We start from the raw sequence: 25,995 nt of genomic DNA on the forward strand, positions 1-25,995 counted from the left end.
TCCAAACTGTTTTTAGAATTCTATATAGCCCTCCAATTAACCTGTTCTGTACATTATGTTGCCATCTGTTACCTTCTCTTCCACGCAGACAAAAAAAAAAAAAAAATGATAAGCGCTAATAAAAGGACTGTCAGTGTCTTCACATATTTACATTCTAAATTGTATTTTTTTTTTTTTTTTTCTACATCTATCTATAGTGCCTCAGAATTTGCTATAATTACTGTGATTTGCTTTTAACTTTGCATGCATCTAAACTGACAGCATCTCCCATCACCCAAGCAGCACTCTAAGTCCAGGCATTCCACATACGGGGGGACCCACTTTTCACTTAGTCGCTGCGTTTCGCCAATCCCCGCAAGATAATTAGTTGCCGAAAATAAATCTTAGTCAACGAGAGTAAGAGACCGAGAGAATTGGGTTATTTGAAAATTACGTTGAATCAAGAGGCAGAAATGACCAGACCTGCTTTTAAGAGCCTAAAATTACCAGATGTAAAAAAAAAAATAAAAAAAAATAAAAAAAAATAAAATAATAAATAAATAAAATACTTAATGGCCTCTCGTTCTGTTGCCTTGGCAACCAAGCATCTTTACAATAGGCCTATATTTTCCTTTGGGGTTTGCAAAGCCATTCAATCAAGCCATTTACTCTTCACAGCTTTCAACCTGCACACAAATCTTTTCAACCTGCTTCTTTTTTTTTTTTTTTAATTTCTTTTTTTCTTTATTTTGGGGGAATTTACAGAGAGTAGAATCCATTTCAAATTAAAGCGGAGGCCGTTTTTTCAAGAAGGTGAGAACAATGGCTTTATTAAAAAGAGCAAACAAGGAATCAACCTATATAGAGAGAGACAAAAAAAGAAAGAAAGAAACGGAGTGCGGAGAGAGGATGTGAGACTGAAACAATGTTTCCAATGCCGTCTTTTATGACAATAGAAGACTTGTTGCCATTGTGCATTGTTCCCAAACATACAGATATAGTAAGAACATGACCTTTTAGGTTTGAGGGAGTAACCTTCCATGAGCTGAAGGATCTTTAGACACGTTGATCTACAATGTACCATTTACCTCAATTTCTTTAGAAAAAAAAAAGGTTAAGAATGCACTTCAGCTCAATTCAGTTCTGGAGGACAGTCAATACACGGCCGTGCGTCGTGGTAATATTCAGAGCATAGCTCAACCCAGACGTTGCAGAGACAAGTCAATGCCCATTCTCTACCAGTATATAATAAAATCCTTCGTTAGACCCACTCGCACGCACCGTTCCATCACTCATGGGTCTGAACTCAATGGTGGAGCCTACAATGGGAAAATCGCAACAATAAGTCATTCACAGTAACAGAGTAGCATTCATATCAGCTCTATCACCTTCAAGAACATTGTCTGCACAGTTAGGTTGGGCCCATACATACCTGACATGTTATTCTACAATTTTTCACAATTTCTTTAGAAAATTAAAAAAGAGAAGGTTAAGAGTCCACTTTAGGTCAGTTCAGTTCTAGAGGACAGTGAATACACAGCCGTGCGTCGAGGTAATATTCAGAGCATAGCTCAACCCAGACGTTGCAGAGACAAGTCAATGCACATTCTCTACCAATATATAATAAAATCCTTCATTAGACCCACTCACACGCATCGTTCCATCAATCATGGGTCTGAACTCAATGGTGGAGCCTACAATGGGAAAATCGGAACAGTAAGTCATTCACCCCCTCGGTCTCAGCCCGAATCACACACCTACTGAGCGACATATCAGACTGGATGTCGCTCCACTTCCTTAAATTGAACCTCTCCAAAACCGAGTTTCTTGTCTTCCCCCCAGCCCGGACACCACCCCACATTGACTTCTCCGTCACATCCAACAACGCTACCATCAAACCCGCCCTGCAGGCCAGAGTACTTGGTGTAATTCTGGACTCCAACCTATCCTTTCAACCCCAAGTCCAATCTTTAACAAACTCGTGCAGACTCCACCTCCGCCAAAATACGCACGTTCCTAATCCCAGAAACCACTAAACAGCTCATCCACTCCCTCATCATATCACGACTCGACTACTGCAACTCCCTCCTCACTGACCTGCCTCGCCGCTGGCTATCCCCGCTTCAGTCGATCCTGAATACGGCTGCCAGACTCATTCACCTTTCCAACCGCTCTGTCTCCACCACCCCCCTCTGCCAATCCCTCCACTGGTCTCCACTCAGTGTCCTCCACCCCCCTCTGCCAATCCCTCCACTGGCCTCCACTCAGTGTCCTCCACCCCCCTCTACCAATCCCTCCACTGGCCTCCACTCAGTGTCCTCCACCCCCCTCTGCCAATCCCTCCACTGGCTTCCGATTGCGCAACGGATCAAATTCAAAATCCTAACGCTGACGTACAAAGCTGTCCACCATACTGCCCCGAACTACATCACTGACCTAATATCCAAGTACTGCCCAACACGCACACTCCGCTCCTCACAAGACCTCCTTCTCTCTAGTTCCCTGGTCTCCTCCTCCCATGCCCGCCTCCAGGACTTCTCCAGGGTGTCACCCATCCTCTGGAACTCCCTGCCCCAACCCATCAGATTATCACCTACTCTCCTCTCCTTTAGGCGCACACTGAAAACCCATCTCTTCAGGGAAGCCTACCCCACCCCCTGCTAACTTGCTGACCTCCTCCACTCTTCCTACCACTCCATCCCCCACAGCTATCTCCTCCTGTGCCACCATCCCCTCCCTCCTAGATTGTAAGCTCGAAAGAGCAGGGCCCTCAATCCCCTCATGTTTTGCATTGTATTGGTATTGTTCTGTCACATGTTCTGTCCCCCTTTGTAATGTACAGCGCTGAGCGAACTATCGGCACTTTATAAATGCTGTATAATAATAATAATAATTCACAGTAACAGAGTAGCATTCATATCAGCTCCAGCACCTTCAAGAACATTCCCTTCACAGTTGGGTTGGGCCCATACATACCTGACTTGTTATTCTACAATTCACCACAATTTCTTTAGAAAATTAAAAAAAGGATGGTTAAGAGTCCACTTTAGGTCAGCTCAGTTCTAGAGGACAGTCAATGCGTCAAGGTAATATTCAGAGCATAGCTCAACCTAGACGTTGCAGAGACAAGTCAATGCACATTCTCTACCAATATATAATAAAATCCTTCATTAGACCCACTCACACGCACAGTTCCGTCACTCATTCATATCAGCTCCAGCACCTACAATAAGTCATTCACAGTAACAGAGTAGAATTCATATGAGATCTATCAACTCGAACAACAGACTCTTCATATTTAAGTGGAGCCCATACATACCTGACATAAAGATTGCGTCATGAAAACAGCAGCCTTGGTTTTCATGAAACAATCTTTATGTCGGGCATGTATGGGCTCCACTTAAATATGAAGAGTGTGTTGTTTTGCGTTGATAGATCTCATATGAATTCTACTCTGTTACTGTAGGCCAGAACAGCATTTGGGGGCTCTGACGTTACCTGGACTTGGTCGTAAGTATCCACTACCAGGAAACAATGACTTATCTGCAGCAAACAGTCCTGTGTGACATAGTGTGACCACATTAGCTGAGGACTAGATATCTGAGTGGGAGTGGAAGCAGTCTTGGAGGGCTTGATGTGTGAATGTGGAATCAGTTTTGGAGGAACCAGTGTGCGTGTGTGGAATCACTCTTGGAGGACTTGATATGTAGGAGTGAAAGCACTCTTGGTGGACCTGTGTGTGGGAGTGGAAGCACTCTTGGAGGGCCTGATGTGTGTTGGTGGAAGCATTCTTGGAGGGCCTGATGTGTATTGGTGGAAGCATTCTTTCAGGACCTTTTGTGTATGAGTGGAAGCATTCTTGGAGGACCTGATATGCATGAGTGGAAGTACTCTTGGAGGACCTGACGTGTTAAGTAGAAGCACTCTTGGAAGACCTGATGTGCATGAGTGGAAGCACTCTTGGAGGACCTGATGTGTATGAGTGGAAGCACTCTTGGTGGACCCGATATGCATGAGTGGAAACATTCTTGGAGGACCCGATGTGCATGAGTGGAAGCACTCTTGGTGGACCCAATGTGCATGAGTGGAAGCACTCTTGGAGGACCTGATGTGTATGAGTGGAAGCACTCTTGGAGGATCTGATGTTTGAGGGTGTGGAAGCACTCTTCGAGGACCTGATGTGTGAGGGTGGGGAAGTACTCTTGGAGGACCTGATATGTATGAATGGAATAAGTTATGGAGGACAAAATGTGTATAAGTGGAATAACACTTGGAGTACCTGATGTATATGACTGGAAGCTCTCTTGGGGGATCTGATGTGTATGAGTGAAAGCTTTCTTGGAGGACCTGATGTGTATGAGTGGAAGTACACTTCAAGGACCTGATGTGTATGAGTGGAAGCACTCTTGGAGGACCCGATGTGTATGAATGGAGGCACTATTGGAGGGCCTGATGCATATGAGTGGAAGCACTCTTGAAGGACCCAATGTGTATGAGAGAAGGAACTCTTGGAGGGCCTGATGCATATTGGTGGAAGCACTCTTTGAAGACTTGATGTGTATGAGTGGAAGCATGCTTTGAGGACCTGATGTGTATGACCAGAAGCAAATTTGGAGGACCTGATGTGTAGAGATGTGAAAGCACTCTTGGAGGACCTGATGTGTATAAATGGAATAATGTATGAAGTACCCAATGTGTATGAGTGGAAGAACACTTGGAGTACCTGATGTGTGTGTCTGGAAGCACTCATGGAGGACCCAATGTGTAAGAGTGGAGGCACTCTTGGAGGATTTGATATGTATGAGTACAAGCATGCTTTGAGGACAAAATGTGTATGAGTGGAGGCACTCTTGGAGGATCTGATATTTATAGCGGAGTAGCTCTTGCAGGACATGATGTGTATGAGTAGAGGCACTTTAGGAGGATCGAATATGTATGGTGTTATCCAATCTTGATGAGAGATACATAACTGATAATTTCTACTCTTCTCTTTTGAGAGAACTTGGGTGCATTAAATTTCATCTAAGCTCCTAAATCTCTTTCTGACGTCTTCAGGAACTCTTTAGACCATGCAATGGTATAATCTCAGTTTATGAGCATTACTAAACACAGGATGGTGGAACTGCTGATTAGATGGAACTAGGGTGTGTACCTGTAAAAGCAAATTGACAATTGGCATTGTGTCCATGAAGAGGAGTGGTCTTTATCTAGGGCAGAGGTCTCCAAACTTTCCAAACAAAGGGTCAGTTTACTGTCCTTCAGGGTTTAAGGGGCCAGACTGTGACCAGTGGTAGTGTGAAAATGCCCCAACGTCAATGGGAGTAAACAATGTTCCATCGTTGGTATCAGTGGGAGGAATGGTGCCCCACAATTGGTGTCAGGGGAAGGAAACATGCCCCATCATCGGTATCAGTAAATGGAATAGTGCCTGGACCAAGGCATCACTGAGCTCCTGAGGTGCAACCTGGTGGTGTTGGATGGACCGAAACATGATATCCCAGAGGCATTCTATTGGATTTAGGTCAGGCAAGCATGGGGGCCATTCAGTCATATCGATTCCTTCATCCTCCAGGAACTGCCTGCATACTCTCGCCACATGAGGCCGGGCATTGTCGTGCACCAGGAGGAACCCAGGACCCACTGCACCAGCGTAGGGTCTGACAATGGGTCCAAGGATTTCATCCCAATACCTAATGGCAGTCAGGGTGCCATTGTCTAGCCTGTAGAGGTCTGTGTGTTACTTCAATGCAAAAACTCCTCCCTTTGACTTCAATGTGAAACTCCTGTCAATAGCAATCCTATGTGAACACGTATCTCTAGATGCCACTCTACTCTATCACTTGCGAGTCTGCAATGCACAGCTAGAAACTCGCACAGGACCCTTTTCGTAATGGCACTCAAAACACAATGCGAGTGGATTGCATCTGTGTGAACCACCTCAGTAGGAACACAAAATATCTAGCCTGTCATTCGAGTCCGTGAGTTTGAAAACGCATTCTGAATTGTATATGTGTGAATCAGGGTGGCCCCATTCACACCTGGTCATTCTGGGATTGCGGCAGAATCACTGTGATCACAAAACACAGGTTCACCTATGGTTCGGTTTTGCCACGATTGTCACCATGTGAAGCTTGTCGCCTAAAAGTTGCCTTGCCCTGGGCGATGACAACTCACACTACACTAAAAATAATCTGGCTCCTAACTTTTTTAGCTGCGGCTTTGACCGTGGCATGGTTGGTGGTGCCAGACGGGCTGGTCTGAGCATTTCAAAAACTGCTGATCTCCTGGGATTTTCCCGCACAACCATCTCTAGGGAAATCCAGACTCATCAGACCAGGCGACGTTTTTCCAAACTTCTGTTGTCCATCAGACAGAAGGTCCACAGTTCAAGGAACCCCAAGCAACCTCTGGAGGAACCCTGATTAAGAATGGCTCATCTATACACTCACCGGCAACTTTATTAGGTACATCTTGCTAAGAAAATCTCCCCCACACCATGACACCACCAGCCTGAACCATTGATGCAAGGCAGGATGGATCCACCACACCATGACACCACCACCACCAGCCTGAACCAATGATACAAGGCAGGATGGATCCACCACACCATGACACCACCACCACCAGCCTGAACCGTAGATACAAGGCAGGATGGATCCACCACACCATGACACCACCAGCCTGAACCATTTATGCAATGCAGGATGGATCCACCACACCATGACACCACCAGCCTGAACCGTAGATACAAGGCAGGATGGATCCAGGCTTTCATGTTGTTTGCGCCAAATTCTGACCCTACCATCTGAATGTTGCAGCTGAAATCGAGACCCCTCAGACCAGGCAACGTTTTTGCAATCCTCTATCATCCAATTTGGTGATCCTGTGCAAATTGTAGCCTCTGTTTCCTGTTCTTAGCTGACAGGAGTGGCCCCCCGGTGTGGTCTTCTGCCTGCTGTAGCCTATCTGCTTCAAGGTTGGATGTGTTGTGCGTTCAGAGATGGTATTCTGCATACCTTGGGTGTAACGAGGGGTCATTTGAGTTACTGTTGCCTTTCTATCATCTCCAACCAAGTCTGACCACCTCTGACACCGACAAGGCATTTTCCTCCACACAACTGCCCCTCACTGGATATTTTCTCTTTTTCGGGCCATTCTCTGTAAACCCTAGAGATTGTTGTGCGCAGGGGCGGACTGACAACTCATGGGGCCCCCGGGCAATTGGGGATCATGGGGCCCCTGTGTCCTTGCCCACACTCAAAACACACCCAAAAAAGCCTATAAAAGGTACCAGGGGCATTTTATGGGGCCCGCTACTGACCCCGGGCCCTCGGGCACTGCCCGAGTGCTCGAATGGTCAGTCCGCCCCTGGAAACTTGTGCGTGAAAATCCCAGTAGATCAGCAGTTTTTAAAATACTCAGACCAGCCCTTCTGGCACCAACAACCATGCCACGGGCAAAGTCACTTCAATCCTCTTTCTTCCCCATTCTGATGCTCAATTTGAACTTCAGCAAGTTGTCTTCACCACGTCTAGATGCCTAAATGCATTGACGTGCTGCCATTGAATGTGGCCAGTGAGTGTGTGTGTGTATATGTATGTATATGTGTGTATATATATATGTGCCTGCGTGGGTTTCCTCCGGGTACTCCGGTTTCCTCCCACACTCCAAAGACATGCTGGTAGGTTAATTGGCACCTGTCTAAATTGTCCCTAGTATGTGTATGTATGAATGTGAGTTAGGGACCTTAGATTGTACGCTCCTCGGGGGCGGGGACTGATGTGAATGTACAATATATATGTAAAGTGCTGCGCAAATTGACGGCGATATAAAAGTACCTGAAATAAATAAATAAATATATACACTCGCACTTTACTAGCTGATGGTGGCCATTGGAAAACCTGCCGTGTTCCTTCTCTTTTCCTAGAAATACATTAGTACAAGAAAGACACATTGCATTCCGAGACATTATTTTTATTCTTTAAAATGCATCTCTCCCTATTTCCGTGGACTCTGTATACAGTATGTAAATGTCTGTATTGTATTTTATAAATGCGACGTGGGAAACTAAACAGCATTCTGGGATTCACATTTTGTTGCCTATTTTATATATATATATATATATATATATATACACATATATACATTCCACATATACACGCTGAAATGGACTGAATGCACTCAAATGTATGCAAAAATGTTGATAAATGCACCTTTCTGAATGAATTTGCATGCTTAATGCAAACGTAAACGTAAGTAGACTAAGTGTGTATCCAGGGATAACTCCATAGCAATACAATGCCAGTAGTATTAAACCCCCCCAGAGTTTTTCAGTGTACCACACTGAACACAATAAAATAAACATTCCCCGGTGATCTATTTGTTACAATTCTTATCTCAGGACTTGGAGTGTACAACTTTAAATGCCACTGGCTCCTGCTCTTTCATTGCCACTTCCCTGAACCTTCAGTCTTCACAGGAAAGAGTTAACAGTGGACAATGCAGTTTGCAGTCAGGCTGTTAGAAGGGAGGGGGGGCAGGGGCCATCCTCGGCTATGGCGCTGTGTGTTTCTATTGATGCACACGGTGTATGGGAGGGAACACAACTCTAGTCCCTGCATGCAAGAGTGGCTCCATAGGATTCTGCAAGAGAGAGGAACCACCCTGAGACAGGAAACATACCTGGGTCAGAGGTCCTAGCACTGGATTAAAATGGAACTTAGGCAAGGATTGGGCAGTATGTGGCTAAATGGTTAGTACTTCCGCCTGGCAGTACTAGGGTCGTCGGTTCGAATCCCAGCCATGGCACCTCCTGCCTGGAGTTTGCATGTTCTCCCCGTCCCTGCGTGGGTTTCCTCTGGGTACTCCAGTTTTCTCCCACACTCCAAAGATATGCTGGGAGGTGAATTGGCTCCTGTCTAAATTGGCCCTAGTATGTGTATGTATGAATGTGAGTTAGGGACCTTAGATTGTATGCCCCTTGAGGGTTAGGGACCTTAGATTGTACGCTCCTCGGTGGCGGGGACTGATGTGAATGTACAATATATATGTAAAGCGCTGCGTAAATTGATGGAGCTATATAAGTACCTGAAATAAATAAAGGATTACTGCATACTCAGTAAGTTATTAAATCGGCTGCTAAAATATTAAGGGTGTAATATCACTTTAAGGGGCTCCCCTGCCTTTCTACACGCTGTCCCTTAGGCAGCCCATATATACGTATGCATACTCACGTGTATTTGTATACACTGTATTGGGACGCCTGCCTTTCCACGCGCATGAACTTTGATGGACTTTTGCCCAGGTGGCCACCTATCACGGGACCACGCTTGGAGTCACTGAGCTCCTGAGAGCGACCCATTCTTTCACCAATGTTTGTAGAAGCAGTCTGCATGCCTAGGGGCTTGATTGTATACACCTGTGTCCATGGAGGGGATTGGAACACCTGAATCACATGATTTGGAGGGGATTGGAACACCTGAACACATGATTGGGAGGGGATTGGAACACCTGAATCACATGATTGGGAGGGGATTGGAACACCTGAATCACATAATATGGAAGGGATTGGAACACCTGAATCACATGATGTGGAGGGGATTGGAACACCTGAATCACATGATTGGGAGGGGATTGGAACACCTGAATCACATGATATGGAAGGGATTGGAACACCTGAATCACATGATTGGGAGAGGATTGGAACACCTGAATCACATGATATGGAGGGGATTGGAACACCTGAATCACATTATATGGAGGGGATTGGAACACCTGAATCACATGATATGGAGGGGACTGGAACACCTGATACTAATGATTGGGAGGGCTGGCCGAATACTTTTGACAATATACTGAGTGTGTGTATATATATATATATATATATATTTATATATATATATATATATATATATATATATATACATATTATACATTTAATTTCTACAACAGAGTTTGCTAAATGCAAATTTTTACCTGCATAAATGACTATGGAGTGTGATGGCACTGGGAACCATAGACTATGGCTGTCATTACACCCTTGCCTCCATTGAAACAAAAAAATAATTTCACATTGAATATTATGGGATTTGTACGAACTGACTTTCCTGTTATTCTATGGTTTACCTTATAATTGTCTTCTCCATCCAATCAGATGTTCTTGTCCCGATGGGTTCGAGGGCCCCACGTGTGCAGTAAACAGAGATGAATGCAAATACAGCGACTGCTATAATGGCGGCACTTGCGTGGACGGATTAAACACCTATACTTGTCTGTGTGCAGCACAATTCACAGGTAATTTAATCTACGGATTTCCTTTTTTTTCCTTACATTGAGCCGGTGGTCTGCAATAGGTGATTGTCTCGCGTTTTCAAGCGTAGGTGCCCCTGTTTGTTTCACGGCTACCCAGCAGCACCTGCCATTCCAGGCCCACGGGTGGGACAGTGGGGTCTGAAAAATATGGAGGGGGCGAAGGACCATTTTCTTCTCCAGGGTATCTGCTTTCAGAAAATATATAATGTTTTGGAGGGTTTTAATCAATCTTCAGGCCTAAAATGTGCATTCTATCACGTTTGTGTTTTGTTGCTGTTATTTCTACTTGTCATCCAGGAGCCAAAAGCGCTTGCAGATGTGTATCATTTATTTTTATCTGTACCTTCAAAAGCAAAACAATTTAAGTTCTCTCTCACCCATCTGCTTTTTTTTTACTCTCTCTAATGACAGGTGAATACTGTGAGCAGTCGGTGGACTTTTGTTCTGCAGAGCTCAATCCTTGTCATCCCGATTCCAAATGCGTTTCAACTGCAGAGGGTCCAAAGTAAGTGCGCCTTTTTTTTTTGCAGTAAATGCACATTAAGACTAGGCTGTCCCCTCTGTAGTCTTATGCTCTTCTAATAATGAGTTCCGAGTAGCCTCCAATGGCTTTTAACCAAGTGACTAACTTCCAAGCCGCCAGCTGCCAGCCTTCTTTTAGGATGAAATGTAAAAAAATGGTGCCATCACGGTCAGGGTTCAGGCTTGGAGACCAGTAGCTATAGCAGTAGAAAGGCTCCCAACGATCAGCTGTTTAAGTACTCAATAAAGTCACCGTGGCAGATGACGTGAGCTCACATGAGGTGAGGGTCAAAGCATTAACCAGAGATCCTCATGGTGGAGTTGGGTTTTGCTGCGTGTTAGTACCAGATCACGGTCCTCAGGAGGTGAGATAGCCGGGGTCCAGTAGCAGATATAGCAGGCTGGAATCAAGTAGAATTGTAGTCAAGGAACAAGCTTTAGATTGGTAAGAAGTGGTTGCAGGTTGGGATCAAGCAGAAACATAGTTAGTAAACAAGCCAAAGGTCGATAGTAAGTGGTTGCAGGTTGGGATCAAGCAGAAGGTTAGTCGAGGAACAAGCTACAGGTCGGTAATGAGTGGCTGTGGGTTGGGATCAAGCGGAAGCGTACTCGAGGAACAAGGCAAAGGTTGTTAACAAGTGGTTGCAGGTTGGGATCAAGCAGAAGCGTAGTCGAGGAGCAAGCCAAAGGTCAGTAATGAGTGGTTGCAGGTTGGGATCAAGCAGAAGTGTAGTCGAGGAGCAAGCCAAAGGTCAGTAATGAGTGGTTGCAGGTTGGGATCACGCAGCAGAGTAGTCGAGGAGCAAGCCAAAAGTCAGTAATGAGTGGTCGTAGGTTGGGATCAAGCAGAAGCATAATCGAGGAACAAGTCAAAGGTCGGTAATAAGTGGTTGCAGGTTGGGATCAAGCAGAAGCATAGTTGAGGAACAAGTCAAAGGTCGGTAATAAATGGTTGCAGGTTGGGATCAAGCAGAAGCATAGTTGAGGAACAAGTCAAAGGTCGGTAATAAATGGTTGCAGGTTGGGATCAAGCAGAAGCGCAGTCAAGGAACAAGCCAAAGGTTGGTAATGAATGGTTGCAGGTTGGTATCAAGCAGAAGCATAGTCAAGGAACAAGCCAAAGGTTGGTAATGAATGGTTGCAGGTTGGTATCAAGCAGAAGCATAGTCAAGGAACAAGCCAAAGGTCAGTAATGAATGGTTGCAGGTTGGGATCAAGCAGAAACGTAGTCGAGGAACAAGCCAAAGGTCAGTAATGAATGGTTGCAGGTTGGGATCAAGCAGAAACGTAGTCGAGGAACAAGCCAAAGGTCGGTAACGAATAGTTGTAGGTGGGATCAAGCAGAAGCATATTCAAGGAACAAGCCAAGGTCCATAATGAGGAGTAGTGAGGATATGAGAGGAAGCAAGATAGACAAGAGTGAGATATTAGCTGGAGGGAGCACAATAATCTGGCAAACAGGAAGCACAATGGAGTGGCTTAAATAGGAAGTTCATGGGAGGATCAAGGATTTCAAGGTTCACAAGACACAAGGTACAAGGCAAGATTGTCCAAAGGATCAGACAAGGTGCTGTCCAGCATCTCAGGTGGCTTAGCATAAAGAGATAGTGCTATACTCAGCAGAGGTTGTGAGGTCGGATCCCGGTCCTGATGCATGGCCATGTGATAAAAGATAATTAAATATCTTTTACCCAAAACGTACGGAGAAAGAGATTAGGAAATTGGACAGTAGGTGAGCTTGTCCCATGGTTTCAGTGTGTCAGTCTTTATATAATATCATTCGTCTTTTCCAAGCCGTTGAAGATGAAGGAATGTATTTTTTCTGTTCCAATATTTACATTTTTACTTTCAAAGAAAAGCAGAGCAACAGTATTGCCCATGTGTGGGTTGAGTGAAACCTTCAGAAACATTGGCAAGGCTAGGGGGGCCTAAAGGGTGGTAAGTAGCTAATAGGAGATAATCATAATACAATATAATACATTTGCCATTCCCAGTGAATGTCCCACGTTACATGGCCCATATGCAAAAAAATAGAGGCCAGTGCTAGCAATGGGGGAAGGGAAACAGGGGGTAGGGGAATGAGTAGCTGTTGAAACTATTAGAGGGAGGGAAAAGGAAGAAAGAGAAAATTGCTTGGAGCAAAGTGCAAGGTAGAATACTCATAGGCAACTGAGGCTGGATGAATTCAATGTGGGCAATGCATACCGAAGCCAAGTCACTCAGACTTTGAGGATTTTCGTTGCGAGTCAGTGAGGATACTAGAGAGTTTGCCATTGACATGCGGCATAATCATATGTTGTTTGCCTTTTGGTGAAAATTTGCAGCAAAGTGGGAAGGCCTGGGATGGGGAGGTGTAAACGTACTATCCCAGGCTCTTTGCATATGGTGACATGAAACTGAGTTTGGAAAGGGCTAAAAATTCTAGACCAAAATGATCTGATAAAGCCAACACATTTCTGGAAGGTGTAACCCCTGAAATGCATTGGCTTTACCTATTATACCTTTATTCAGTAAAAATCTGCATTTGATCTCTAAGTGTCATGAACTTTTGTACTGGGCGCTCCTCAATACCCATCCCAGAGTTTGTCGTCTACTGAGCGTACTCTGTGAGGCTATCAGAGAGGCAGCAGTCCAGAACCTAAGCAAGGTCTTTGCACATCAGCCCCTTTGAAGGAGGACTGTGTTCTATGCTATATTCACTATATCAAGACCTTGCTTCTAGTAGTCCAGCGCTTTCACACCTACACACCACTCAAGACCAAAATGATATCAATGTCCGGCAAGACTACCATGTGTGGAGTAGGTTGCCTATATGACCTCATCGTTGGAAACATCTGGCACTGTAGGGTGGAACCGCTTTCACAATCAGCATCCAGCACTGGCATCTGTAACGGAACCAGACCCACACCGCATTTGTGTATTTCCGTTATAATGCAGCTTCCCTGTCCGAACACAAATCCCCGGACACCACCGCAGGAAACAGACAGCACCAGACTCTTCTTAAGACAGGAAGTCAACTGCTTTATTTTTACGCAAACACAAGTTATATACACAGGGCGGGGAAACACAACCAGGAACAGGAAACACATTATCACCCCGCCCCATCAGTGGGAAGGGCTACAGAAACACCCCCCACCCAACCAAGACACAGAACAATGGGATGCAGCACATGGCAGTGAACAATGGACAACCACATGGCAGTGAACAATGGACAACCACATGGCAGTGAACAATGGACAACCACCTGGCCGTGAACAATGGACAACCACCTGGCAGTGAACAATGGACAACCACCTGGCAGTGAACAATGGACAACCACATGGCAGAGAACAACGAACAATCCCCACACCATTACACAATACTATGACATTCACATTCACACCCTGTACCCCTCAACAGGCACAGGGTGGGTTAAACATAATGAAGGGAACATGAGCTGACACAGGGGTCCCCCCACCTCCAAAAGTCACTCCCGTCACAGCATCCATTTTACAAACTCCGCAATGAAGCACATGCATTGACTTTGAGCCTATAATGTCACCAGCACATCAATTTCGGACAAGACCACCACGTGTGGAGTAGGCTTATATGATCTCATTCCTGGAAACATCTGGCACTATAAGATGGAACCGCTATACACAATCCGAGTCAGCACCCAGTATCAGAATCCATTTTTTCTAATTCAGCAACAAAGCCCAACCAACTTCACTAACACATCAATTTCAGAGCACCATGGGTGGAGTAGGTCACCCTATATGACCTCGCCCTCGGAAACATATGCCACTATAGGATGGAACAGCTTTCACCAGAGCCAGCACCCAGTATTGGAACCCATTTTTCAAACTCAAGCCCATCCATTGACTTGGAGCTTATAACGTCACCAACACATGAAGCATATATTGACTATGGACTATAAAATTAGGGGCAAGGCTTCTTAACACAATCTGGGCTACTGAGTAAGGAAGAAAGTTTAATATCCAAACACAATTTATCATCTAATAGATTTTCTTCATTAAACTAATATGGTTGGTTGGTATTGTATAGAACTCATCATAGCTCTTTGCAGTGTCTTGCAAACACTACTGACTCTCGGTGATCTCCTGGTTTTGTCTCGTAGATGTGAATGTGCACCAGGCTATGGAGGAGAAAACTGCAGCCTCAACCATGACGACTGCCAAGACCACCGCTGCCAGAACAACGCCAAGTGTGTGGATGAGGTGAACGGCTACTCCTGTCAATGTACAGAGGGATACAGGTAAGAGCACGGATCTAAGGCTCACTAATCATCTTCTACCACCATTGAATGCAATGAGATACACTGAACTCCATGAATGAACTTTATTGCATATTGGTCAGCTTGGACCGGTGTAAGTATGCATATTTCATACCTGTGGGACTGCTGGGGAAGCAATCACTGTAGTATTTGGCACTACTACAGTGATCACCATGATCTTCCTGGTCCTGTGCTAAGTGGCTGCTCCATTGCACACCGACCACAGGGGGACACTTGCTTGCCACGGCCACCATCCACAGAACACCTTGTATTTTTTTCAGTGAATACAAGATGTTCTCTTATTGGATGAGGTCCTCGCTCCTCCTCTCCATCTCGTTTATTCAGAGGATGCCTTGTATTCAATAAAAAAATACAAAGCTTTCTGCAAGTGGCGACCTGCTGTGGTCAGTGTATAGTGGGGCAGCCACAGGACCCCAGCAGATTGCAGCACTATTTCTACAGTGATTGGTCAGCTTCCAAAAAGGCCCCTTAAGTATGAGATATGGATACCACTTACCCTGTGCCAAGCTGGACCAATGGAACTATGAAATAAAGGTTGTACCTGGAGTTCAGCTTTAACCAGTTGAGTTCCAGAGGCAATTTCCCATTACCGTTATGGGTTTTATTCAGCAATAATTGTGTTACTTGTGATACAGAGGTAAAATTTATTTTTTCTTTGGCCGTGGTCGGGGTGGCCAGCAATAGTTTAATAACATAAAGTTCTTAATGGAAAAAATAACAGTTTGTCCATAGATAAGCTTAGAGTCCAACTCTGGGCAACTAAAAAAGAGTCAATTTCCCATTTTGGTCTACTTACCTGATCCTCCGCTCCTTCTCTCAGCTAGACCGCCCCCAAAGCTTCTTCTCCCCCAGTGGTCTAGGGTCCTTGTTACATGTTAGACTGCAGTTTTGTTTGTGTTCTTACCTTCTTGCTGCAGTCCTGTTCCTGATCCCTTCTCATGTTTGTTTGTGCTCATCTATGGACGTTATCTGCTGTCCTCTGGGTTTTATTTCCTTCCCTTCCTGTCCCGCCTCCTTGTCTGCCTGTCTATATAAGATGTGCTCAGACTAGGCCACTTTGCCTGAGCAACTTCTTAGTTGTTGGAGCTCCCGTGTGCTTCTGCTGTCTGAATCCTACATTGTCTACTTGTGTACCGACCCCGGCTTCATTCTCCGACCTTGCTTGTTTTCCTCCTGTCCTGACCTCGGTTTGCCTAGTGGATTCCGTTTATCTTCTCCCGTTATACTCTGCTCCCGCGAGTGGTCTCCTCCACCTCAGCTGGGTGTACCTGGGGGCCGCGACCTGGTCCCAGCTTGCTGCAAGTCCATCCCCACCATCAGGGGCTCTGGTGAACAAGCAGGCTGGGGCTTAGACTCCGCGCCTTGGGAAACCCCAAGTTGAGGGTCCATAAGAGCTCATGACCACCGGTGCTGACAGTCCTGACATTGTCAAAACCAAAGCAGGGCCCATAGCCTTCCTTGATGCATTTCTGGACTTCCCCTATACTTGTGAGTAATGCGGCAGCGGTGAAACGCGTAGAGGGAGGTTGGCTTTGAGTGGGGCTTAGACTCTGCACCCTGGGAAACCCCAAGTTGAGGATCCATAACAGCTCACAACCACCGATGCTGACAGTCCTGACATCGTCAAAGTCATAGCAGGGCCCATAGCCTTCCTTGATGCATTTCTGGACTTCCCCTATACTTGTGAGTAATTCGGCAGCGGTGAAACGCGTAGAGGGAGGTTGGCTTTGGGTGGGGCTTAGACTCCGCACCCTGGGAAACCCCAAGTTGAGGATCCATAGGAGCTCACGACCACTGGTGCTGACAGTGCTGACATCGTCAAAACCAAAGCAGGGCCTATAGCCTTCCTTGATGCATTTCTGGGCTTCCCCTATACTTGTGAGTAATGCAGCAGTGGTGAAACGCGTAGAGGGAGGTTGGCTTTGGGTGGAGACATCAATGCACGCAGTCTTTTTTGATAATTATTAAACACAGAAAGAAGAGTGAAGTTTTTGAGTGCGGCTTACATTTTTTACTCTATAAAGCACAAATTTTATATTCTGTGATTTTTTTCCCTTTTATCACAACACTAAATTGATGTTTCTGCTTTTTTTTTTTTTGCCACTTATGCTGCGAAAATGAAGCAACAAAAGCTCAAACATTTCAATACTGACAGAATAAATACGTGCTAGAGAGAGAAGGGAGTCAATTTGGACTAATTAGTGATAGCATATTGGTAAAAAGAAAAAAAAATATATGTTTGTATGTATAGCTTGAACAATTCCAGTGTAAAATATTAGAAATTGTAATTAGTGTCTCCTGACAGGCGCAGATAACTACATTGTATCTATTTTTGTTACATTTTAACAAGCATGCGGGAACACCTGTTATAGCGATCAGTGCTGAAAGAACCGCTAACAGCATCCCTATTACACAAATCCCAACCTGGGCTGTCAAAATGAAAGGACTCGGCTCTTCTTGGTTCTTCCAACAATAATGGTTTTAGTCAAGAGTAAACATGTGGATTTCAAAAGGATCACTTAGTTCATGTTCCATAGAACCGCTCAGCATTCCTCGAATAGCTCAGTACACACAGGTACTTAAATGGGATGGGTCAAAATGGGATATAGGCTTCCACTGCTGACTTGTTTTGGAAGATGCTTGCTCCTCAGCTGTCATCCTTATTCTTACTTCACTATTTAGTAAGTCAATGACTCGGAAGAAGTGAAGTTTCCATAGCCTGAGGCCTACTCTAGTCCTGTGTGCCTTCATAGCCTGAGGCCTACTCTAGTCCTGTGTGCCTTCATAGCCTGAGGCCTACTCTAGTCCTGTGTGCCTTCATAGCCTGAGGCCTACTCTAGTCCTGTGTGCCTTCATAGCCTGAGGCCTACTCTAGGCTTGTGTGCCAACATAGCCTTAGGCCAGCTCTAGTCCTGTAGTCCTTTTTGGTTTGAGACCAACTCTAGTCCTGTGTTCCTCCATAGCCTGAGGCCAGCTCTAATCATGTGTGCCTGTACAGCCTGAGGCCAGTTCTAGCGCTGTGTGCCTCCATAGCCAGAGCCTAACTCTAGTCCTGTGTGCCTTCATAACCTGAGGCCAACACTAGTTCTGTGTGCCTCCATAACCTGAGGCCTATTAGTCCTTTGTGCCTCTATAGCTTGAGGACAGCGCTAGTCCTGTGTTCCTCTATAGCCTGAGACCAGCTTTAGTGCTGTGTGCCTCCATAGCTTGAGCCTAACTCTAGTCCTGTGTTCCTCCATAGCCTGAGGTCAACTCTAGTCCTGTGTTCCTCCATAGCCTGAGGCCAACTCTAGTCCTTTGTGCCTTCATAACTTGAGGTCAACTCTAGTCTTGTGTGCCTCCGTAGCCCGAGGTCTACTCTAGTCTTGTGTGCCTCCAAAGCTTGAGGCCTACTCTAGTCTTGTGTGCCTCCATAGCCTGAGGCCTACTCAATGCTAGTCTTGTGTGCCTCTATAGCCTGAGGCGCTTTAGTCCTGTGTGCCTCCATAGCCTGAGGTCAACTCTAGTCCTTTGTGCCTCCATAGCTTGAGGCCAAAGCTAGTCCTTTGTGCCTTCATAGCCTGAGGCCAGCTCTAGTCCTTTGTGCCTTCATAATTTGAGGCCAACTCTAGTCCTGTGTGCATTCATAGCCCGAGGCCTACTCTAGTCTTGTGTGCCTCCATAGCTTGAGGCCTATTCTAGTCTTGTGTGCCTCTATAGTCTGAGGCCTACTCTAGTCCTGTGTGCCTCCATAGCCTGAGGCCTGCTCTAGTCTTGTGTGCCCCATAGCCTGAGGCCTACTCTAGTCTTGTGTGACTCCATAGCCTGAGGCCTACTTTAGTCCTGTGTGCCTCCATTGCCTGAGGCCTACTCTAGGCCTCTGTGCCTCCATAGCTTGAGGCCTACTCTCGTCCTGTGTGCTTCCATAGCCTGAGGCCTACTCTAGTTCTGTGTACCCCCATAGCCTGAGGCCAACTCTGATCCTGTGGCAATCATAACCTGAGGCCTAAATTAGTCCTGTGTGCCTCCATAGCCTGAGCCCTACTCTAGTCTTGTGTGTCTCCATAGCTTGAGGCCTACTCTAGTCCTGTGTACCTCCATAGCCTGAGGCCAACTCTAGTCCTTTGTGCCTCTATAGCTTGAGGCCAACACTAGTCCTGTGTGCCTCTATAGTCTGAGGCCAGCTGTAGTCCTGTGTGCCTCCATAGCCTAAGGCTTACTTTAGTCCTGTGTGCCTCCTTATCTTGAGGCCTACTCTAGTCTTGTGCCCCTCCATAGCCTGAGGCCTACTCCAGTCCCGTGTGCCTTCATAGCCTGAGGCCAACTCTAATCCTGCGTGCCTCCATATTTTATTTCCTGTTTCTGTAACTAATTAATTAAAAAATAGGGATGAGTTGCCTTTCTAATGCTCGTCTATTAAGAATTCTGCTTTCTCGAAAATGGCCGGGGCACTTTAATTCTCCTCCGGTGATACTTCACCACATGTGTGGGAGTTCGGCAGCTAAAAGGTTAAACAATTCGAATCCCCAATTCTCTACATAAGCTATATAAGGAGACTTAGGGGAATTCATCGGGCAGCATTACTTGTTTACAAGACTATTCTGGGCTGAAATCCCATTGACTCAAATCCTCTTACCTCCTGATAAAGCTTAGAGGAGAGAGGCGGAAAGTTGGAGTTCAGCGGGTGATGTCGCGGCAATGTGTGCGTCTTCTGCGGTGTTGAAGGCCAAAACCAAATTCGCTCACCTAGTTTATTGAAGGAAATAAATGTATTGTGTTGGTATCACCCTGCCACATTTCACGTACGATATGAAATAAAAATCTGATTGGTGGCTATAGGTGAAATCTGCTATTTTTTTTTATGTTTTCTCAGTAAATTTTAGAAATGACATTTTCATAGATGTTCAAACATGGAAACTGCATGTAAATTTGTTCTGTACTAATGGGGCCAAATGGAATGTTCTCAGAAAATACTGCATTATGGCCATTAGATGGCGCTGTCATAGGGCATATGTTCCTCAGCTCCACCTAGTGTCCTTCATGCAGTCATTTTCACATTCACACATTTGATCTGCAGAGAATATAGCCTGAGAACATTCGATCTCTGCCCCATTCGTACAGAACAAATCTAGATAAAATATCGTAGTGCAGCACTAAAAACTCATATATAGATCAAATAAATAAAAGTTCATGAATATATGATCATAAAATATGAATGTTCCAAAAGTGACAATCGTGCTCTGGAGGCGATTGCTTCAAAGATATTCTGGTGCTCGTGCTGGTAGAAATATTATTATTATTATTATACAGTGTTTATATAGTGCCAAAGGGTATGCTCAGCACTGTACATTATAGTGGGGGACAGTATAAGAGACAAGACAGTAACAATACAATACACGAGGGGTTCGAGGGCCCTGCTCTTTCGAGCTTACAATCTAGGAAGGAGGGGGTAGAGGTACAGGAGGAAGTGGCTAGGGGGATGGAGTGGTAGGAGGAGTGGAGGAGAACGGCTGTTAGGTGAGGGTGGGGTAGGTTTCCCTGAAGAGATGGGTTTTCAGGGTGCGCCTGAAGGTGAGGAGGGTATGTGACAGTCTGATGGATTGGGGTAGGGAGTTCCAGAGGATGGGGGAAGTCCTGGAGAAGTCCTACAGTCGGGCGTGGGAGGAGGAGACCAGGGAGTTAGAGAGTAGGAGGTTAGTGAGGAGCGAAGGGCATGGGTAGGGTAGTATTTGGGTATCAGGTCAGTGAGGTAGTTTGGGGCAGCATTATGAATGGCTTTGTACGTCAATGTTAGTAATTTGAATTTGATGCGTTGGGCAATCGGGAGCCATTAAAGGGATTAGCATAGGGGGGCGGCCGAAGTGGAGTGGTTGTTGAGGTGGATGAGTCTGGCCGCTGAGTTCAGGATAGACTGGAGCGGGGATAGCGTTTGTCGGGGTAGGCCGGTGAGGAGGGAGTTGCAGTAGTCAAGTTGTGAGATAATAAGGGAGTGTACAAGTAGTTTAGTAGTGTCTGGGGTTAGGAACGGACGTATCTTGGAGATGTTGCGGAGGTGGAGTCTGCATGACTTTGATAGTGATTGGACATGAGGTTGGAAGGAAAGGTTTGAGTCCAGGGTGACACCCAGTACTTTGGCGTGTGGGGTGGGATTGATGGTGGCGTTGTTAGTCGTGATGGAGAGGATGGGGGGGGGGGGGTGCGGGCTGGGGGGAAAACTAGGAGCTCGGTTTTGGACAGGTTTAACTTGAGGAAATGGAGAGACATCCAGTCTATGTCGTTCAGTAGGTGGGTGATACGGGCAGAGACTGAAGGGGTGAGTTGAGGGGTGGAGAGGTAAATTTGTGTGTCATTGGCATAGAGGTGATAGTTGAAGCCGTGGGAGTGTATCAGTTTGCCAAGGGTGGAGGTGTAGATGGAGAAGAGAAGGGGCCCGAGGACAGAGCCTTGGGGGACCCCAACAGAGAGGGGGAGGTGGCAGCGTTATAGGTAACACTGAAGGAGCGCTGGGATAGGTAAGACCAGGAGAGAGCAGAGTCCCTGATTCCAAGGGAGTGTAGTTTAGTAAGGAGGAGGGGGTGGTCAAGTGTGTGGAAGGCCGCGGAGAGGTCGAGGAGTAGGAGGACTGAGTATTGGCCATTAGCTTTGGCGGTTAGCAGGTCGTTAGTGACTTTAAGTAGGGTGGTTACGGTGGAGGGTAGGGGACGGAAGCCAGACTGTAGTGGATCAAGGAGATTGTTGTCAGTGAGGTGGGAGCTTAGGCGATTATAGACTAAGTGCTCAAGGAGCTTGGAAGTGAGTGGCAGCAGGGAGATGGGTCTAAGGTTGTTCAGGTCACCAGATGCACAATTTTAATGTGCATATAAATATGGGTAAAGATGTCCTCTTAATGGGATCAGGGTAGCGTAGATGAAGGATAATCCCTCCTCTGAAGGGTAGATGTTACAGCGGGCGATTCCAGGGTTTAGAGTTGATCCAATACAGCCAGAGGTCCCTTAGAGGGTTTGGTGGATGTGGTATCCAGGGTAGACAGGAGATCCCCTCTCTGGATACTGAGATGGACCATAGATGGGCATTTGTGAATAAACTCACTTCACCAAGGAGTTAAACAAAGAACAAATCTATATGCAGATTCAATGGGAAAAGTTGTGATTTTTTTTCTTTTTTTCTTTTTTTTTTTTTACAAATACATCCCTTAAAATGACTAAAAACTAAAAAAAATGCACTTGTGTGTCTGTTTCCAGTGGTCAGCTCTGTGAAATGCCTTCTCAGTCATCCACTTTGACCAATCCATGTAAGTTAGCAGACTGCCAGAACGGAGCCAACTGCATCGACCTGGGGAACAGCGCCGTGTGTCAGTGTCTTCCTGGGTTTGGCGGCACCAGGTGTGAAAAGCTCTTGAGTGTCAACTTTGTGGACAGGGACACCTACCTGCAATTCACAGACCTCCAGAACTGGCCACGGGCAAATATCACGCTTCAGGTAAGTGTAAAGATGATCCTATTATATCAAATATAAGCCTGAAACCACATGTCCCCCTCATTATGCCCGGGGGCAGACTGACAACTCATGGGGCCCCCGGGCAATAGGGGATCATGGGGCTCCTGTGTCCTTGCCCATAATCAAACCACACCCAAAAAAGCTTATGAAAGGTACAAGGGGCATGTCATGGAGCCCCCTACTGGCCCCTTTCATAGGCTTTTTTGGGTGTGGTTTGAGTATGGGCAAGGACACAGGAGCCCCATGATCCCCTATTGCCCGGGGGCCCCATGAGTTGTCAGTCTGCCCCTGGCCTGAACTATCAAAACTCCATCTGCTTCACAATGCTGATCTCATTACATGTTACACACTCAACTGCCACTTTTTTCGGTAAGCCTGTTCAATTGCTTGCTAGCAGAAATTGCTCCTCAGCCAATCACATGGCAGCAATTCAATGCATTTAGGCATCTAGACGTGAAGACGACTTGCTGAAGTTTAAACTGAGCATGAGAATAGGGAAGAAAGGGGATTTAAGTGACTTTGACCGTGGCGTGGTTGTTGGTGTCAGACAGGCTGGTCTGAGTATTTCAACAACTGCTGATCTACTGGAATTTTCACACACAACCATCTCTAGGGTGTACAGAGAATGCTCCGAAAAAGAGAAAATATCCAGTGAGCAGTGTAACTGAAGCAGGACCCGACCACTCTTGGGTATATTCCGTTATACCGCAGCTTCCCCTGTCCAAACACCATCCACGGACCACACCCTGGAAATCCCTCAGGAAATAGACATCACCCAGCTCTTCTTAAAACAGGAAGCCAACTCTTTATTTTAACACAAAACACAGGATATATACAGAGGGCGGGGAAACACAACCAGGAACAGGAAACAAATCATCAACCGATTCCATCAGTGGGAAGGGCTGCAGGGAACCACCCCAACCAACCCAAGACACAGAACAATGGGATGAAGCACATGGCAAACAAACAATGGACAGCCATGTGGCCGAGAACAATAGCCACATGGCAGTAGACAATGGGCAACCACATGGCCGAGACAAAGGAACACATACTATACACAAGACTGGGACTTTCACATTTACACCCTGTACCCCTTAACAGGCACAGGGTGGGTTAAACATAATGAGGGGGACATGAGCTGACCAAGCAGTCCCCCCACCCCCAAAAGTCACTCCCGTCACAAGCAGCAGTTGTGTGGAGGAAAATGCCTTGTTGAGGTCAGAGGAGAATGGGTAGACTGGTTCCAGATGAGAGAAAGGCAACAGTAACTCCAGTGCCCCACTGTAAGTGGGGAATTCCTCCCGCTGGCCCCCAGCAATGTATTTTTCCAATGACCCCCTAATCTTCATTTCACTTCAAAATAATTTCAAGGGTTCCTCTGGTGTAAAAAAAAAAAAAAGGATGAGAAAAGCTGCTCCAGAGGATCTCCGCAGTCTCTGGATTGTAGTGTAATATAATATAGGTAAAGTTGATCCAGGGAACATCTGACTGCCTCTCGGGGGATCAGGAAGGAATTTTTTTCCCCTGCAGGAGAAAATTGGATCGTGCTTTGCTGTTTTTTTGCCTTCCTCTGGATCAACTGTGGGTGTAGGATTATAACTTTTTTTTTATGGTTGAACTGGATGGACTTTTGTCTTTTTTCAGAGAAAAATAGAAATTGAAGCACCACACCACTAGAAGTTCCAGATAGATTGGTATTCCAATGTAAGTCAACGAGACAATCCACAGAAAGCATATGGCACTATGTAACTGGATGGACGTTTGTCTTTTTTCAGCCAGACTAACTATATAATAAAAAAGGACCTCGAAGCACCACACCACTGCTAAGAGGTCCAAATATGACTTTTTCCCAATAAAAGTCAAGGGGGCAATCCATAGAGTATCCACTGCATTTTGGGGTCCAAAAATGCCCCTCTCAACTGGGTTAGAAGAAACACAAGGACTTCTCCATATCAATACTAAATCAAATATTATTATTGATATGGAGGTGCCATGTGCTTTCTGTGGATTGCCCCGTTGACTTACATTGGAATACCAATCTACCTGGAACTTCTAGTGGTGTGGTGCTTCAATTTCTATTTTTGTTACCTCTACACAAGAAAGGCTTTTCTAGCCAAATATCCCGCATAAAACTTGTGAAATGTTCATATATTCTTATAGGAAGCCTTTTGTTGAAATGAATGGTCTGGGGACAGGGACTGATTCAGCAGAATAATGAGGATATATTATTTGCAATATGTTTCCCCATGCCTTGGGCCTGTGCATTGTCCCAAAAACATTCACAAATTTTCCTTTTTAATTAAAAAAAAAACACTGATAAATAGCCATTTAGGCAACCTTTAGATCAGGTAGTTCACAATTCCGAGGTTTAGGTCCCTAAAATGATAACATGGTTGCAATGTATTACAGTTTTTTAAAAGGCCCAAAGTGGACATCTGTGAGTATGAACCATAAAGAGGTTCAGCAATTCATAATATGAAAGTGATAATCCATACTATTGATGTGATGTGATAAAAAGGATATATTCAAATCTGGACTTTACATGAATCAGTCGGACATTTCCAGAAACCAACAGAGACCGGAGTACCTACAGTATGATAAAAATCACATAGGCACAGCATTCTGCGGCACTAGGTGTGTATGCACTACTGCCCCCCATTATTAAACACCTCGACATCACTACTGCCCCCCATTATTATACACCTCAACATCACTACTGCCCCCCATTATTATACACCTCGACATCTCTACTGTCCCCCATTGTTAAACACCCCAACATCACTACTGTCCCCCATTATTATACACCTCTACATCACTACTGTCCCCCATTATTAAACACCCCAACATCACTACTGTCCCCCATTATTATACACCTCAACATCACTACTGTCCCCCATTATTATACACCTCGACATCACTACTGTCCCCCATTATTAAACACCCCAACATCACTACTGTCCCCCATTATTATACACCTCGACATCACTACTGCCCCCCATTATTATACACCTCGACATCTCTACTGTCCCCCATTATTAAACACCCCAACATCACTACTGTCCCCCATTATTATACACCTCGACATCACTACTGTCCCCCATTATTATACACCTCGACATCACTACTGTCCCCCATTATTAAACACCCCAACATCACTACTGTCCCCCATTATTATACACCTCAACATCACTCCTGTCCCCCATTATTATACACCTCGACATCACTACTGTCCCCCATTATTATACACCTCGACATCACTACTGTCCCCCATTATTATACACCTCGACATCACTACTGCCCCCCATTATTATACACCTCGACATCACTACTGCCCCCCATTATTAAACACCTCGACATCACTACTGCCCCCCATTATTAAACACCCCAACATCACTACTGTCCCCCATTATTAT

The 25,995-nt window shown here is 45.5% G+C and overlaps 1 protein-coding gene across 1 annotated transcript in view; it reads left to right on the forward strand.

The window, feature by feature from the left end:
• Nucleotides 1-25,995, forward strand: part of SLIT1 (slit guidance ligand 1) — a 615,356-nt gene that overhangs the window by 556,962 nt on the left and 32,399 nt on the right. The window contains exons 29-32 of the mRNA XM_089662084.1: nt 10,133-10,272; nt 10,702-10,795; nt 14,930-15,067; nt 22,327-22,564. Of these exons, the coding sequence (XP_089518210.1) occupies nt 10,133-10,272; nt 10,702-10,795; nt 14,930-15,067; nt 22,327-22,564 (610 nt within the window). The remainder of the gene's footprint in view (nt 1-10,132; nt 10,273-10,701; nt 10,796-14,929; nt 15,068-22,326; nt 22,565-25,995) is intronic.

Source organism: Staurois parvus, unplaced genomic scaffold (genome assembly GCF_062004578.1).
Source record: "Staurois parvus isolate SC_StPar_1 unplaced genomic scaffold, SC_StPar_1.0 ptg001428l, whole genome shotgun sequence".
NCBI classification, from domain to species: Eukaryota; Metazoa; Chordata; class Amphibia; order Anura; family Ranidae; genus Staurois; species Staurois parvus.